The sequence below is a fragment of the Pecten maximus genome, chromosome 10 (genome assembly GCF_902652985.1).
Source record: "Pecten maximus chromosome 10, xPecMax1.1, whole genome shotgun sequence".
In the NCBI taxonomy this organism is placed as follows: Eukaryota; Metazoa; Mollusca; class Bivalvia; order Pectinida; family Pectinidae; genus Pecten; species Pecten maximus.
The window spans coordinates 14,077,718-14,092,752 of record NC_047024.1 but is presented as its reverse complement, the minus strand read 5'-3'; the positions used below and the strand labels follow the sequence as shown (position 1 = coordinate 14,092,752).

General features: G+C 34.9%; 1 protein-coding gene across 1 annotated transcript; it reads right to left on the bottom strand.

Annotated features, from left to right (window-relative positions):
* Window positions 1-10,970: 10,970 nt before the first annotated feature.
* LOC117336892 (big defensin-like) lies at window positions 10,971-14,651 on the bottom strand. The gene is made up of 4 exons (XM_033897637.1): window positions 14,521-14,651; window positions 13,399-13,585; window positions 12,219-12,295; window positions 10,971-11,378 (listed from the first exon to the last, which is right to left on the bottom strand). The coding sequence occupies exons 2-4, from the start codon at window positions 13,569-13,571 to the stop codon at window positions 11,245-11,247; spliced, it is 384 nt and encodes a 127-aa protein (XP_033753528.1). The 5' UTR covers window positions 13,572-13,585; window positions 14,521-14,651; the 3' UTR covers window positions 10,971-11,244.
* Window positions 14,652-15,035: the final 384 nt, after the last annotated feature.

Genomic DNA, 15,035 nt, shown 5'->3' with positions numbered 1-15,035 from the left:
TATATCAGACATACAGTGTTTGACATTGTTATGTGTATGTACATGTATATTTCAGACATACAATGTCTGACATTGTTATGTATGTATATTTCAGACATACAATGTTTGACATTGTTATGTATGTATATTTCAGACATACAGTGTTTGACATTGTTATGTATGTATATATCAGACATACAATGTTTGACATTGTTATGTATGTATGTATGTATGTATGTATGTATGTATGTATGTATGTATATTTCAGACATACAATTTTTGACATTGTTATGTATGTATATTTCAGACATACAGTGTTTGACATTGTTATGTATGTATATATCAGACATACAATGTTTGACATTGTTATGTATGTATGTATGTATGTATGTATGTATGTATGTATGTATGTATGTATGTATATTTCAGACATACAATTTTTGACATTGTTATGTATGTATATTTCAGACATACAATTTTTGACATTGTTGTGTATTAGACCTCCATTGTTTGACAGTGTTGTATAGTTGTGGAATCGCACATCTAAGCCAAACAAATTATGCGTAAATCGTATAGACATAAATCAGACATCGTGCGTACATTGAACTGTTACCAAATGGCAGTATACAGTCGATATGAATACAATTTGGGCGACAGATAAATAGAATGTCGCCTTTGAAATAAGTGAATATAGACACAACCGGAAACCATGTCGATACTCCCGATTTTTCACAATATTTTCCTTTTTATAAATACCGGACTTTTAATGTTGTCGTGTCTGGCATTTCTGAAAATTCGGAAACGAGCCCCTGTGAGTGTGACGACATTGACAATTTGATAATTCCTAGATCAAAAACAGCGCTTATAGTTATTTTGTGTTGACTTGATTCTGTTTTAATTATAAAATATTACTCTTATAACTTGTGAAGTTGCTTAATTTTTTTGTTGTGGATTATACATATAAATGCTAGGCCTTGCAGTAACTGGCGGCCATTGTTTTGACCAACAACACCCGGGGCTGTATTCCTACTCTGACCGAATCACTGTAAATTGTAGTAGACAGTCTCATGAATACAATTTGGTTTGCTAACGACATATAGACAAATGCAACACAGAATGTAAATATTGTGCGATGTTCGATTGTATCGCGCAACTGTAATCAATTCCTACATTGATATCAATCAACATAGCTATCGCACACATTTCCTTTCGATCGCCCGCATTTTATTCATAGGTCATTGTTGTGTTTCAGACCGACATGGTTTGACATTGTTGTGTACCAGACCTACATTATTTGACATTGCTGTGTACCAGACCGACATTGTTTGACATTGTTGTATACCAGACCTACATTGTTTGACATTGTTGTGTGTCAGACCTAAATTGTTGTGTGTCAGACCTACATTGTTTGACATTGTTGTGTGTCAGACCTACATTGTTGTGTGTCAGACCTACATTGTTTGACATTGTTGTGTACCAGATCTACATTGTTGTGTTTCAGACCGACATGGTTTGACATTGTTGTGTTTCAGACCGACATGGTTTGACATTGTTGTGTTTCAGACCGACATGGTTTGACATTGTTGTGTACCAGACCTATATCATTTGACATTGTTGTATACCAGACCTACATTGTTTGACATTGTTGTGTACCAGACCTACATTGTTTGACATTGTTGTGTGTCAGACCTACATTGTTTGACATTGTTGTGTACCAGACCGACATGGTTTGACATTGTTGTGTTTCAGACCGACATGGTTTGACATTGTTGTGTACCAGACCTATATCATTTGACATTGTTGTATACCAGACCTACATTGTTTGACATTGTTGTGTACCAGACCTACATTGTTTGACATTGTTGTGTGTCAGACCTACATTGTTTGACATTGTTGTGTACCAGACCTACAATGTTTGACATTGTTATGTATGTATATTTCAGACATACAGTGTTTGACATTGTTATGTATGTATATATCAGACATACAATGTTTGACATTGTTATGTATGTATGTATGTATGTATGTATGTATGTATGTATGTATGTATGTATGTATGTATGTATGTATGTATGTATGTATGTATGTATGTATGTATGTATGTATATTTCAGACATACAATTTTTGACATTGTTATGTATGTATATTTCAGACATACAGTGTTTGACATTGTTATGTATGTATATATCAGACATACAATGTTTGACATTGTTATGTATGTATGTATGTATGTATGTATGTATGTATGTATATTTCAGACATACAATTTTTGACATTGTTATGTATGTATATTTCAGACATACAATTTTTGACATTGTTGTGTATTAGACCTCCATTGTTTGACAGTGTTGTATAGTTGTGGAATCGCACATCTAAGCCAAACAAATTATGCGTAAATCGTATAGACATAAATCAGACATCGTGCGTACATTGAACTGTTACCAAATGGCAGTATACAGTCGATATGAATACAATTTGGGCGACAGATAAATAGAATGTCGCGTTTGAAATAAGTGAATATAGACACAACCGGAAACCATGTCGATACTCCCGGTTTTTCACAATATTTTCCTTTTTGTAAATACTGGACTTTTAATGTTGTCGTGTCTGGCATTTCTGAAAATTCGGAAACGAGCCCCTGTGAGTGTGACGACATTGACAATTTGATAATTCCTAGATCAAAAACAGCGCTTATAGTTATTTTGTGTTGACTTGATTCTGTTTTAATTATAAAATATTACTCTTATAACTTGTGAAGTTGCTTAATTTTTTTGTTGTGGATTATACATATAAATGCTAGGCCTTGCAGTAACTGGCGGCCATTGTTTTGACCAACAACACCCGGGGCTGTATTCCTACTCTGACCGAATCACTGTAAATTGTAGTAGACAGTCTCATGAATACAATTTGGTTTGCTAACGACATATAGACAAATGCAACACAGAATGTAAATATTGTGCGATGTTCGATTGTATCGCGCAACTGTAATCAATTCCTACATTGATATCAATCAACATAGCTATCGCACACATTTCCTTTCGATCGCCCGCATTTTATTCATAGGTCATTGTTGTGTTTCAGACCGACATGGTTTGACATTGTTGTGTACCAGACCTACATTATTTGACATTGTTGTGTACCAGACCGACATTGTTTGACATTGTTGTATACCAGACCTACATTGTTTGACATTGTTGTGTGTCAGACCTAAATTGTTGTGTGTCAGACCTACATTGTTTGACATTGTTGTGTGTCAGACCTACATTGTTGTGTGTCAGACCTACATTGTTTGACATTGTTGTGTACCAGATCTACATTGTTGTGTTTCAGACCGACATGGTTTGACATTGTTGTGTTTCAGACCGACATGGTTTGACATTGTTGTGTTTCAGACCGACATGGTTTGACATTGTTGTGTGTCAGACCTACATTGTTTGACATTGTTGTGTACCAGACCGACATGGTTTGACATTGTTGTGTTTCAGACCGACATGGTTTGACATTGTTGTGTACCAGACCTATATCATTTGACATTGTTGTATACCAGACCTACATTGTTTGACATTGTTGTGTACCAGACCTACATTGTTTGACATTGTTGTGTGTCAGACCTACATTGTTTGACATTGTTGTGTACCAGACCTACAATGTTTGACATTGTTATGTATGTATATATCAGACATACAATGTTTGACATTGTTATGTATGTATGTATGTATGTATGTATGTATGTATGTATGTATGTATGTATGTATGTATATTTCAGACATACAATTTTTGACATTGTTATGTATGTATATTTCAGACATACAGTGTTTGACATTGTTATGTATGTATATATCAGACATACAATGTTTGACATTGTTATGTATGTATGTATGTATGTATGTATGTATATTTCAGACATACAATTTTTGACATTGTTATGTATGTATATTTCAGACATACAATTTTTGACATTGTTGTGTATTAGACCTCCATTGTTTGACAGTGTTGTATAGTTGTGGAATCGCACATCTAAGCCAAACAAATTATGCGTAAATCGTATAGACATAAATCAGACATCGTGCGTACATTGAACTGTTACCAAATGGCAGTATACAGTCGATATGAATACAATTTGGGCGACAGATAAATAGAATGTCGCCTTTGAAATAAGTGAATATAGACACAACCGGAAACCATGTCGATACTCCCGATTTTTCACAATATTTTCCTTTTTGTAAATACTGGACTTTTAATGTTGTCGTGTCTGGCATTTCTGAAAATTCGGAAACGAGCCCCTGTGAGTGTGACGACATTGACAATTTGATAATTCCTAGATCAAAAACAGCGCTTATAGTTATTTTGTGTTGACTTGATTCTGTTTTAATTATAAAATATTACTCTTATAACTTGTGAAGTTGCTTAATTTTTTTGTTGTGGATTATACATATAAATGCTAGGCCTTGCAGTAACTGGCGGCCATTGTTTTGACCAACAACACCCGGGGCTGTATTCCTACTCTGACCGAATCACTGTAAATTGTAGTAGACAGTCTCATGAATACAATTTGGTTTGCTAACGACATATAGACAAATGCAACACAGAATGTAAATATTGTGCGATGTTCGATTGTATCGCGCAACTGTAATCAATTCCTACATTGATATCAATCAACATAGCTATCGCACACATTTCCTTTCGATCGCCCGCATTTTATTCATAGGTCATTGTTGTGTTTCAGACCGACATGGTTTGACATTGTTGTGTACCAGACCTACATTATTTGACATTGTTGTGTACCAGACCGACATTGTTTGACATTGTTGTATACCAGACCTACATTGTTTGACATTGTTGTGTGTCAGACCTAAATTGTTGTGTGTCAGACCTACATTGTTTGACATTGTTGTGTGTCAGACCTACATTGTTGTGTGTCAGACCTACATTGTTTGACATTGTTGTGTACCAGATCTACATTGTTGTGTTTCAGACCGACATGGTTTGACATTGTTGTGTTTCAGACCGACATGGTTTGACATTGTTGTGTTTCAGACCGACATGGTTTGACATTGTTGTGTACCAGACCTATATCATTTGACATTGTTGTATACCAGACCTACATTGTTTGACATTGTTGTGTACCAGACCTACATTGTTTGACATTGTTGTGTGTCAGACCTACATTGTTTGACATTGTTGTGTACCAGACCGACATGGTTTGACATTGTTGTGTTTCAGACCGACATGGTTTGACATTGTTGTGTACCAGACCTATATCATTTGACATTGTTGTATACCAGACCTACATTGTTTGACATTGTTGTGTACCAGACCTACATTGTTTGACATTGTTGTGTGTCAGACCTACATTGTTTGACATTGTTGTGTACCAGACCTACAATGTTTGACATTGTTATGTATGTATATTTCAGACATACAGTGTTTGACATTGTTATGTATGTATATCAGACATACAATGTTTGACATTGTTATGTATGTATGTATGTATGTATGTATGTATGTATGTATGTATGTATGTATGTATGTATGTATGTATGTATGTATGTATGTATGTATGTATGTATATTTCAGACATACAATTTTTGACATTGTTATGTATGTATATTTCAGACATACAGTGTTTGACATTGTTATGTATGTATATATCAGACATACAATGTTTGACATTGTTATGTATGTATGTATGTATGTATGTATGTATGTATGTATGTATGTATGTATATTTCAGACATACAATTTTTGACATTGTTATGTATGTATATTTCAGACATACAATTTTTGACATTGTTGTGTATTAGACCTCCATTGTTTGACAGTGTTGTATAGTTGTGGAATCGCACATCTAAGCCAAACAAATTATGCGTAAATCGTTTAGACATAAATCAGACATCGTGCGTACATTGAACTGTTACCAAATGGCAGTATACAGTCGATATGAATACAATTTGGGCGACAGATAAATAGAATGTCGCGTTTGAAATAAGTGAATATAGACACAACCGGAAACCATGTCGATACTCCCGGTTTTTCACAATATTTTCCTTTTTGTAAATACTGGACTTTTAATGTTGTCGTGTCTGGCATTTCTGAAAATTCGGAAACGAGCCCCTGTGAGTGTGACGACATTGACAATTTGATAATTCCTAGATCAAAAACAGCGCTTATAGTTATTTTGTGTTGACTTGATTCTGTTTTAATTATAAAATATTACTCTTATAACTTGTGAAGTTGATTTAATTTTTTGTTGTGGATTATACATATAAATGCTAGGCCTTGCAGTAACTGGCGGCCATTGTTTTGACCATCAACACCCGGGGCTGTATTCCTACTCTGACCGAATCACTGTAAATTGTAGTATACAGTCTCATGAATACAATTTGGTTTGCTAACGACATATAGACAAATGCAACACAGAATGTAAATATTGTGCGATGTTCGATTGTATCGCGCAACTGTAATCAATTCCTACATTGATATCAATCAACATAGCTATCGCACACATTTCCTTTCGATCGCCCGCATTTTATTCATAGGTCATTGTTGTGTTTCAGACGGACATGGTTTGACATTGTTGTGCACCAGACCTACATTGTTTTACATTGTTGTGTGTCAGACCTACATTGTTTGACATTGTTGTGAACCAGACCTACATTGTTTGACATTGTTGTGTGTCAGACATTGTTGTGTGTCAGACCTACATTGTTTGACATTGTTGTGTGTCAGACCTACATTGTTGTGTGTCAGACCTACATTGTTTGACATTGTTGTGTACCAGATCTACATTGTTGTGTTTCAGACCGACATGGTTTGACATTGTTGTGTTTCAGACCGACATGGTTTGACATTGTTGTGTTTCAGACCGACATGGTTTGACATTGTTGTGTGTCAGACCTACATTGTTTGACATTGTTGTGTACCAGACCGACATGGTTTGACATTGTTGTGTTTCAGACCGACATGGTTTGACATTGTTGTGTACCAGACCTATATCATTTGACATTGTTGTATACCAGACCTACATTGTTTGACATTGTTGTGTACCAGACCTACATTGTTTGACATTGTTGTGTGTCAGACCTACATTGTTTGACATTGTTGTGTACCAGACCTACAATGTTTGACATTGTTATGTATGTATATTTCAGACATACAGTGTTTGACATTGTTATGTATGTATATATCAGACATACAATGTTTGACATTGTTATGTATGTATGTATGTATGTATGTATGTATGTATGTATGTATGTATGTATATTTCAGACATACAATTTTTGACATTGTTATGTATGTATATTTCAGACATACAGTGTTTGACATTGTTATGTATGTATATATCAGACATACAATGTTTGACATTGTTATGTATGTATGTATGTATGTATGTATGTATATTTCAGACATACAATTTTTGACATTGTTATGTATGTATATTTCAGACATACAATTTTTGACATTGTTGTGTATTAGACCTCCATTGTTTGACAGTGTTGTATAGTTGTGGAATCGCACATCTAAGCCAAACAAATTATGCGTAAATCGTATAGACATAAATCAGACATCGTGCGTACATTGAACTGTTACCAAATGGCAGTATACAGTCGATATGAATACAATTTGGGCGACAGATAAATAGAATGTCGCCTTTGAAATAAGTGAATATAGACACAACCGGAAACCATGTCGATACTCCCGATTTTTCACAATATTTTCCTTTTTGTAAATACTGGACTTTTAATGTTGTCGTGTCTGGCATTTCTGAAAATTCGGAAACGAGCCCCTGTGAGTGTGACGACATTGACAATTTGATAATTCCTAGATCAAAAACAGCGCTTATAGTTATTTTGTGTTGACTTGATTCTGTTTTAATTATAAAATATTACTCTTATAACTTGTGAAGTTGCTTAATTTTTTTGTTGTGGATTATACATATAAATGCTAGGCCTTGCAGTAACTGGCGGCCATTGTTTTGACCAACAACACCCGGGGCTGTATTCCTACTCTGACCGAATCACTGTAAATTGTAGTAGACAGTCTCATGAATACAATTTGGTTTGCTAACGACATATAGACAAATGCAACACAGAATGTAAATATTGTGCGATGTTCGATTGTATCGCGCAACTGTAATCAATTCCTACATTGATATCAATCAACATAGCTATCGCACACATTTCCTTTCGATCGCCCGCATTTTATTCATAGGTCATTGTTGTGTTTCAGACCGACATGGTTTGACATTGTTGTGTACCAGACCTACATTATTTGACATTGTTGTGTACCAGACCGACATTTTTTGACATTGTTGTATACCAGACCTACATTGTTTGACATTGTTGTGTGTCAGACCTAAATTGTTGTGTGTCAGACCTACATTGTTTGACATTGTTGTGTGTCAGACCTACATTGTTGTGTGTCAGACCTACATTGTTTGACATTGTTGTGTACCAGATCTACATTGTTGTGTTTCAGACCGACATGGTTTGACATTGTTGTGTACCAGACCGACATGGTTTGACATTGTTGTGTTTCAGACCGACATGGTTTGACATTGTTGTGTACCAGACCTATATCATTTGACATTGTTGTATACCAGACCTACATTGTTTGACATTGTTGTGTACCAGACCTACATTGTTTGACATTGTTGTGTGTCAGACCTACATTGTTTGACATTGTTGTGTACCAGACCTACATTGTTTGACATTGTTGTGTACCAGACCTATATCATTTGACATTGTTGTATACCAGACCTACATTGTTTGACATTGTTGTGTACCAGACCTACATTGTTTGACATTGTTGTGTGTCAGACCTACATTGTTTGACATTGTTGTGTACCAGACCTACATTGTTTGACATTGTTGTGTACCAGACCTACATTGTTTTACATTGTTGTATACCAGACCTACATTGTTTGACATTGTTGTATACCAGACCTACATTGTTTGACATTGTTGTGTACCAGACCTACATTGTTTGACATTGTTGTGTACCAGACCTACATCATTTGACATTGTTGTGTGTCAGACCTACATCATTTGACATTGTTGTGTGTCAGACCTACATTGTTTGACATTGTTGTGTGTCAGACCTACATTGTTTGACATTGTTGTGTGTCAGACCTACATCATTTGACATTGTTGTGTATGAATCAGATCCACAAATTCTTACCATGCATCTGGGGGGGTGGTGAGTGCGTGCTGGTACAATGTATGTGCAGTATCATACTCTGTGAGGAACGATCTATCAAACTCTGGTTTTACTGTTTCTTACACAAATATTTTACTAAGGACAGCAGATAGAGCGACATCTTGGTCAATGTGATGTATTGAACTTGGGAAAGCCTTCAATTTAAAACAATGGAATGGTTGGTTGACTTTTTACGTAAATCTGATTATCATGTTCCCGGTAGGTCGTGACTGTTTAGATAACCTACGTTTCTTCTCTCCACCACCACGACCACCGCATCAATATCATTGGCTATCAATACGATAGATCTGTTTAAGTACTGAACCATCTTTATTTGGTATTTCTGGTCAATTTACATACGAACGGAGAGATGATGATTTTTTTTCACATAAACATTGTGTCGAATGTTGAAAGTTCGATAATCAAACATTGAAATATGAACGTTAATAGATTTATACATAATAATGTCATAATGGTTAGTCAAGCTCGATATATTCAAGTAATTGTAAAATATGGAGATAGATCCAGCACTGAATAATCCTAGAATACACGGTACCAATAAACCACACAGGGAATCTCTAGTTTTAATACTCGCATTTAAACAACACATTATTTTATTATCGGACATATGTATTTTAAGAGATTCAATACAAAATCGACACAAACTATGACAAAAAAGATTTACTTAATACATTATCAACCATGTCATCTTATAGTTTTGCATATCATTTCATGCCGATATGGTTTTAACTTTTATATGTGTCATTTAGCGTGCTTCATTAAGTTTGCCTTTGTACAGTTGGCATCCATATGTCCATGAATGCCATCTAAAAGTAGTTCAATGCTTATTCTCATCACTGATTTTAAATCCACGAGTGCTGTCAACCTATCCTCTATATATGCACTATTTTTAAGCAGATGAACACGGGTTTTTATTGCATTTTATAATTCTCTTGGTAATCTTGAATGGATTCTTTACATTCCAAATTTCGCCGAAAACTGGATAGTGTCAAAAAGTGCGGGAATCAGAAACATAATTCATGACGTCATCGTTTTCTGCTGTTATCGGAGAATATGTGCATGATAAGCTAACGTAAAGAGAGTATTTTGTCAAAAACTAGTCTGAATATTTCAGAAAAAAACCCAGCATAAAAACCAATTTAACTATCTTCGCTTCTATTAGAAAAATCGGCAAGTTTCAATGAGATGAATACAACGGTTCGCTCTGATTGGTCCACAACGAAAAACTTATACTTTCACTGCAAAATCTTATATTTTCACTGCTCATCGCTGCAGTGAAAAATATAGGTTTTATTAGTTTGACAATTTTCTTTATTGCTTTTTTGCCAGTGAAATATAGAAATTTATCAAACTAATAAAACTGATATTTTCACTGCAGCGATAAGCAGTGAAAATATAAGATTTTACAGTGAAAATATAAGTTTTGCAGTGAAATATAAGTTTCCCGTTTTGACCAATCAGAGCGGACCTTTGTATTCACCTCGTTGAAACTTGATGATTTTTCCAATCGAAGCGGAGATAGATGAATTGGTTATTTTGGTGTTTTTCAGAAATTTTCAGACTGGTTTTTGACAAAATATTCACTTGACGATAGCTATTCATGCACAGATTCTCCTATAACAGTAGAACACACTCGCACTCGTGAAAATATCAATATTCTGTCATACTCGTGAAATATATGTTATATTAAACGGGAAACCATTCAATATCCTCTATATATTTCACTGGCAAAAATTAAATAAAACAATAGAATACACGACAAGAATAATAAATTTAAAACTAATATTTAATTCATATAAACATGAGGTAAATACATGTTACACTTGTTAATTTTCCACAGCAGAAGCTTTATTTTCCATTCTTTTATTTTTCCAATGCCTCCATTTCTTAACCGTACATTCATCGCCAGGAGTTGGTAACGCCCACCTACAGTTGGTAAGGTCATATAGAGACGATGCCATAGAATGGTTAATATTTGGTGACAAATGACATTGATTTCAGTGTCCATTCGAAATCTGGCCTGTTGTCTAATGTACAAACGCTCCTTTAGCCGGATTTAGTAACACAACACTTGTAGCTCCCACAGACGCCCAAGTTTCCTCTGTATTCTCGTTCGCGGCGGTAACATGAACTTCGGCACCAACCACTATTACCTCGACACGAATGGTTGTCATTGTCCCCTGTAAAAATTCAAATTATTCGTTGAATTGTCGACATTAAATTACAAAACTGCTCCAGTTAACAGCGTTATGACACCATATCATGTCTCGGGAAATTATTCAGTAAAGTCAGGTACTGTAGTCATACTTTAGCGTACAACTGTAAGTTAGCATAGATGAGTTGGAACTCCCAGATAATTGTTAAAGAATTATTATATTGAAGCTGCGACTAGCGCAATCATAACTTAACGAGAGGCTTTTAACGCGAAAAACATGTAAAATATATACATTTATAGTACAAGAATAACATATAAAAATAGACACAATGGTATGTATTGCTGTAGGTTACCGGTGTTTTTATCATACTGCCACCGAATCAAGGTGTAACAGACTTCAACAGGAATGTTTGATGTTAAAGAGAGGTAGTATTGGAATGAGAATTTATACCGAGACAGTTTCAAACAATGTTACTTTGATGACTATTTTGTAACAGAAATTTTCTTTTTAATATCATTTTTCATTCGTACTCATGTTAAGTGTACAGTGTTCGATAAAACTATTCATAAAACATGTCTAGTGGATCTGTTGAGGGACAAATCTAAGTAACAAATAAACATGTCTAGAGAATCTGTTATGGGGACAAATCTAAGTAACAAATATATATTAAAGTACATGTGCCCATAATCAAAATGCATTATGTTAATGAAAATACCATCCGAATCCAACCTTAGGACTTAGTTGTGCAAACGTGACTGTTGTATCATCTTCATATCGGTCCATTTACATTAAATCTATAAAAAGCCTCTTTAAATAAGATTTATTTTTATAAAACCATATAACATAAGCGTCATATATACTTACTACTGCTACTAATACTTTTCGATAGTTTGACTCCTGCTGCGGCCACGACAGCTGCTCCATACGCCGCCACCAGGGCCCTGATGAATTCACCAATAAAGGATAGGTTAATTAGGAGTTTCTTTATAACCATGATATAGTTTAGTAAACATCTTTTTATATGATAAACAGTCAAGCTCCCTGAGGTTACAGATAAGTCTTATATTTGGGATTGTAACGGAAAACATCAAGATGTAGTAAGCCTGTCAGCGGACTAAGATCTCATTCGATATCGACAAAACAAGGGTAAAATGAACAGGATATTGACCTTACAATAAGCCTTTGCAAATGGATGTGAGGAATAAATCTGTATGTGAAGTTTGGGTAACGCCACGACTTCTAAATAAGATAAAGTGTAGTGACAAAGAGACCACCAAATGTACCAACAACCATCGTACACGTCGGACTTATATCGTACAGGGACATATATCCCAATGTGATCACGATGATGACCATATTTTTTCCCCAACCAATGAAGATAGTTAATACTTGGAGCTTGCAAATAATACTATTTTCAATCTCATGACTGCTGGCTGATAGTTTCCGTACAATTTTCGAGTGGTGAATACTGCAGATATTCATGGTCGCAAGCATTCTTTCATGGGGAAATATATTTCGTTTTGTAATAGAAAGTTCGACATACTTGCTACATGCTTGTTTGTATATCTGTTGGTTTCTGATGTTAAAACCCTGGTTCTATTTTTAAGAATACTGCATTATTTGACTTAGAAACTTATGCCTCCAGAACACACACACACCTCATCACTTAATACTTGGATAATCAAAATTTAATTATTTACTTCTTTTATCCATTTAAAGAAAGATGCAGATTCAATACAAGTCCATCATTAGAGGTGATACAATTGATTACTAGAATACAACCGGAATCTTTATCATATAGAATCGATCATCTTATGTTCATAAGGACAAAACATACATACCTGAACAGTGACTTAATGCTAATTGGCAGTAAAGCTAAATTACAATAGAACAGTTAAAGGAGTTCTAAAAAATAATCTGTATTTACAATTTACCGATAGTTCAGAACTTATCAAATCATTCTTTATTTTTATTAGGGAAAACGGTCTTTGTCCGATGGAAATGAATCCGTTAAAAATTTGCATAAGAACAGTTTTAATGTTACCTGAAAACATATGGTGCCACTATTTGCCCAACATACATGAGGGGAATAGCACGCTTCTCTCTGCTCCGATCCCTCTCTGGAACAGACGCTGAGTAGGCCGGACATACGATAGCCATCAGGATGAGACCCAAGTAGAACAGAGAGCAACATCTTACCAGAGAAGGATGAGCCATTGTTGTTATCGTATCTACAATACACGCAACTCATATTATACAATGTATCATTACTTGGTTAAAGAGAGAAAAAAAAAGGATAGTATTCCTCATTCCCCTTGTTTGTGTCCAAGGTTTGGTGTAAGAAACAAGAGTATTCCTCGTTTCCCGTATTTGTGTCCTGTGCTTGGTGAAAGGAAAACGATTATTCCTCATTTCCCGTGTTTGTGTCCAATGTTTGGTGTAAGAAAACGAGTATTCCTCATTTCCCGTGTTTGTGTCCAATGTTTGGTGTAAGAAAAAAGAGTATTCCCCATTTGCCGTGTTTGTGTCCTGTGTTTGGTGTAAGAAATAGAGAGTACTCCTCATTTCCCGTGTTTGTGTCCTGTGTTTGGTGTAAGAAATAGAGAGTATTCCTCATTTGCCGTGTTTGTATCCAATGTTTGCTGTAAGATAAAAGGGTATTCCTCGTATACCGTGTTTTTGTCCTGTGTTTGGTGGAAGGAAAGATAGTAAAGCCTCGGTGGCATATAACGGAGAAATCGGCATAAATGTAACAACGCAGTACTTAGACAGTTCCCCTGATTGTCTGAGTCCAGAGAAGCAGTTTCCAAACGAAACTGAGTAACAGTAATGTGATAAATTCTCCGGTATGGTCGGATGTGACAGGATATCATTTAAGGCAGTAAAGTAAGGTTTCATTGTACATATGTATGTAGAAAAACTATTGCATACATGTTTGTAGGTTTTGTACATCATTTTTATCATTATTATAACTGTTTTTGAATAAACATAGAAAAATATTGCATTTATATTTGAAATTTTTGAAAATAAATTATTTTTTTAATAAAGATATTTTCTAATATTGGTCCATTTGGCATGCCATATAGTCTTGTACATAATTACTACCAAGTACACACTGAAAATAGAAATAATTGTTAGCTCACAAATAAATAAAATATTTACTTACACAAGAGCCGATGCAGCCAATGTTGGTCCAGATGCTTATCAAATTCGACGAAAGTGCCATTTATATAGACATGTAAGCCGGATTTCAGCTGTTAACCACAAATTGATGCATTATACCACATGTCAAAGATAAATATGCATATAAAAAGCTTATTTACGACATAACTAGTATTTTCCCATTCAAAGTTTCTGAAAATCTTTTCGTTTTCTGTGTAAGATACATATATATGCCTACATATATATATATATATATGCATGTAGTTGTTTAAAAACAGTTCATGGTGGTTTTAATGTTTTTTCCCAGTGGTTTTTCCAGTACAATTTCTAGGAATTATACATCATGTTTGGGAAACCTATTTATCAATGAGATATACTTGTCATTTCACTGAGCTATATCTCATGTCTGGCTGACAGATGTGGATACGTTAAGCAATTCACAAGAGGTCAAAGGTCTTTAAAGTAAATGTTGCCTGTCGCTTTTTAAACGAACATTAATGTTCGGTTATTGTGTAAACT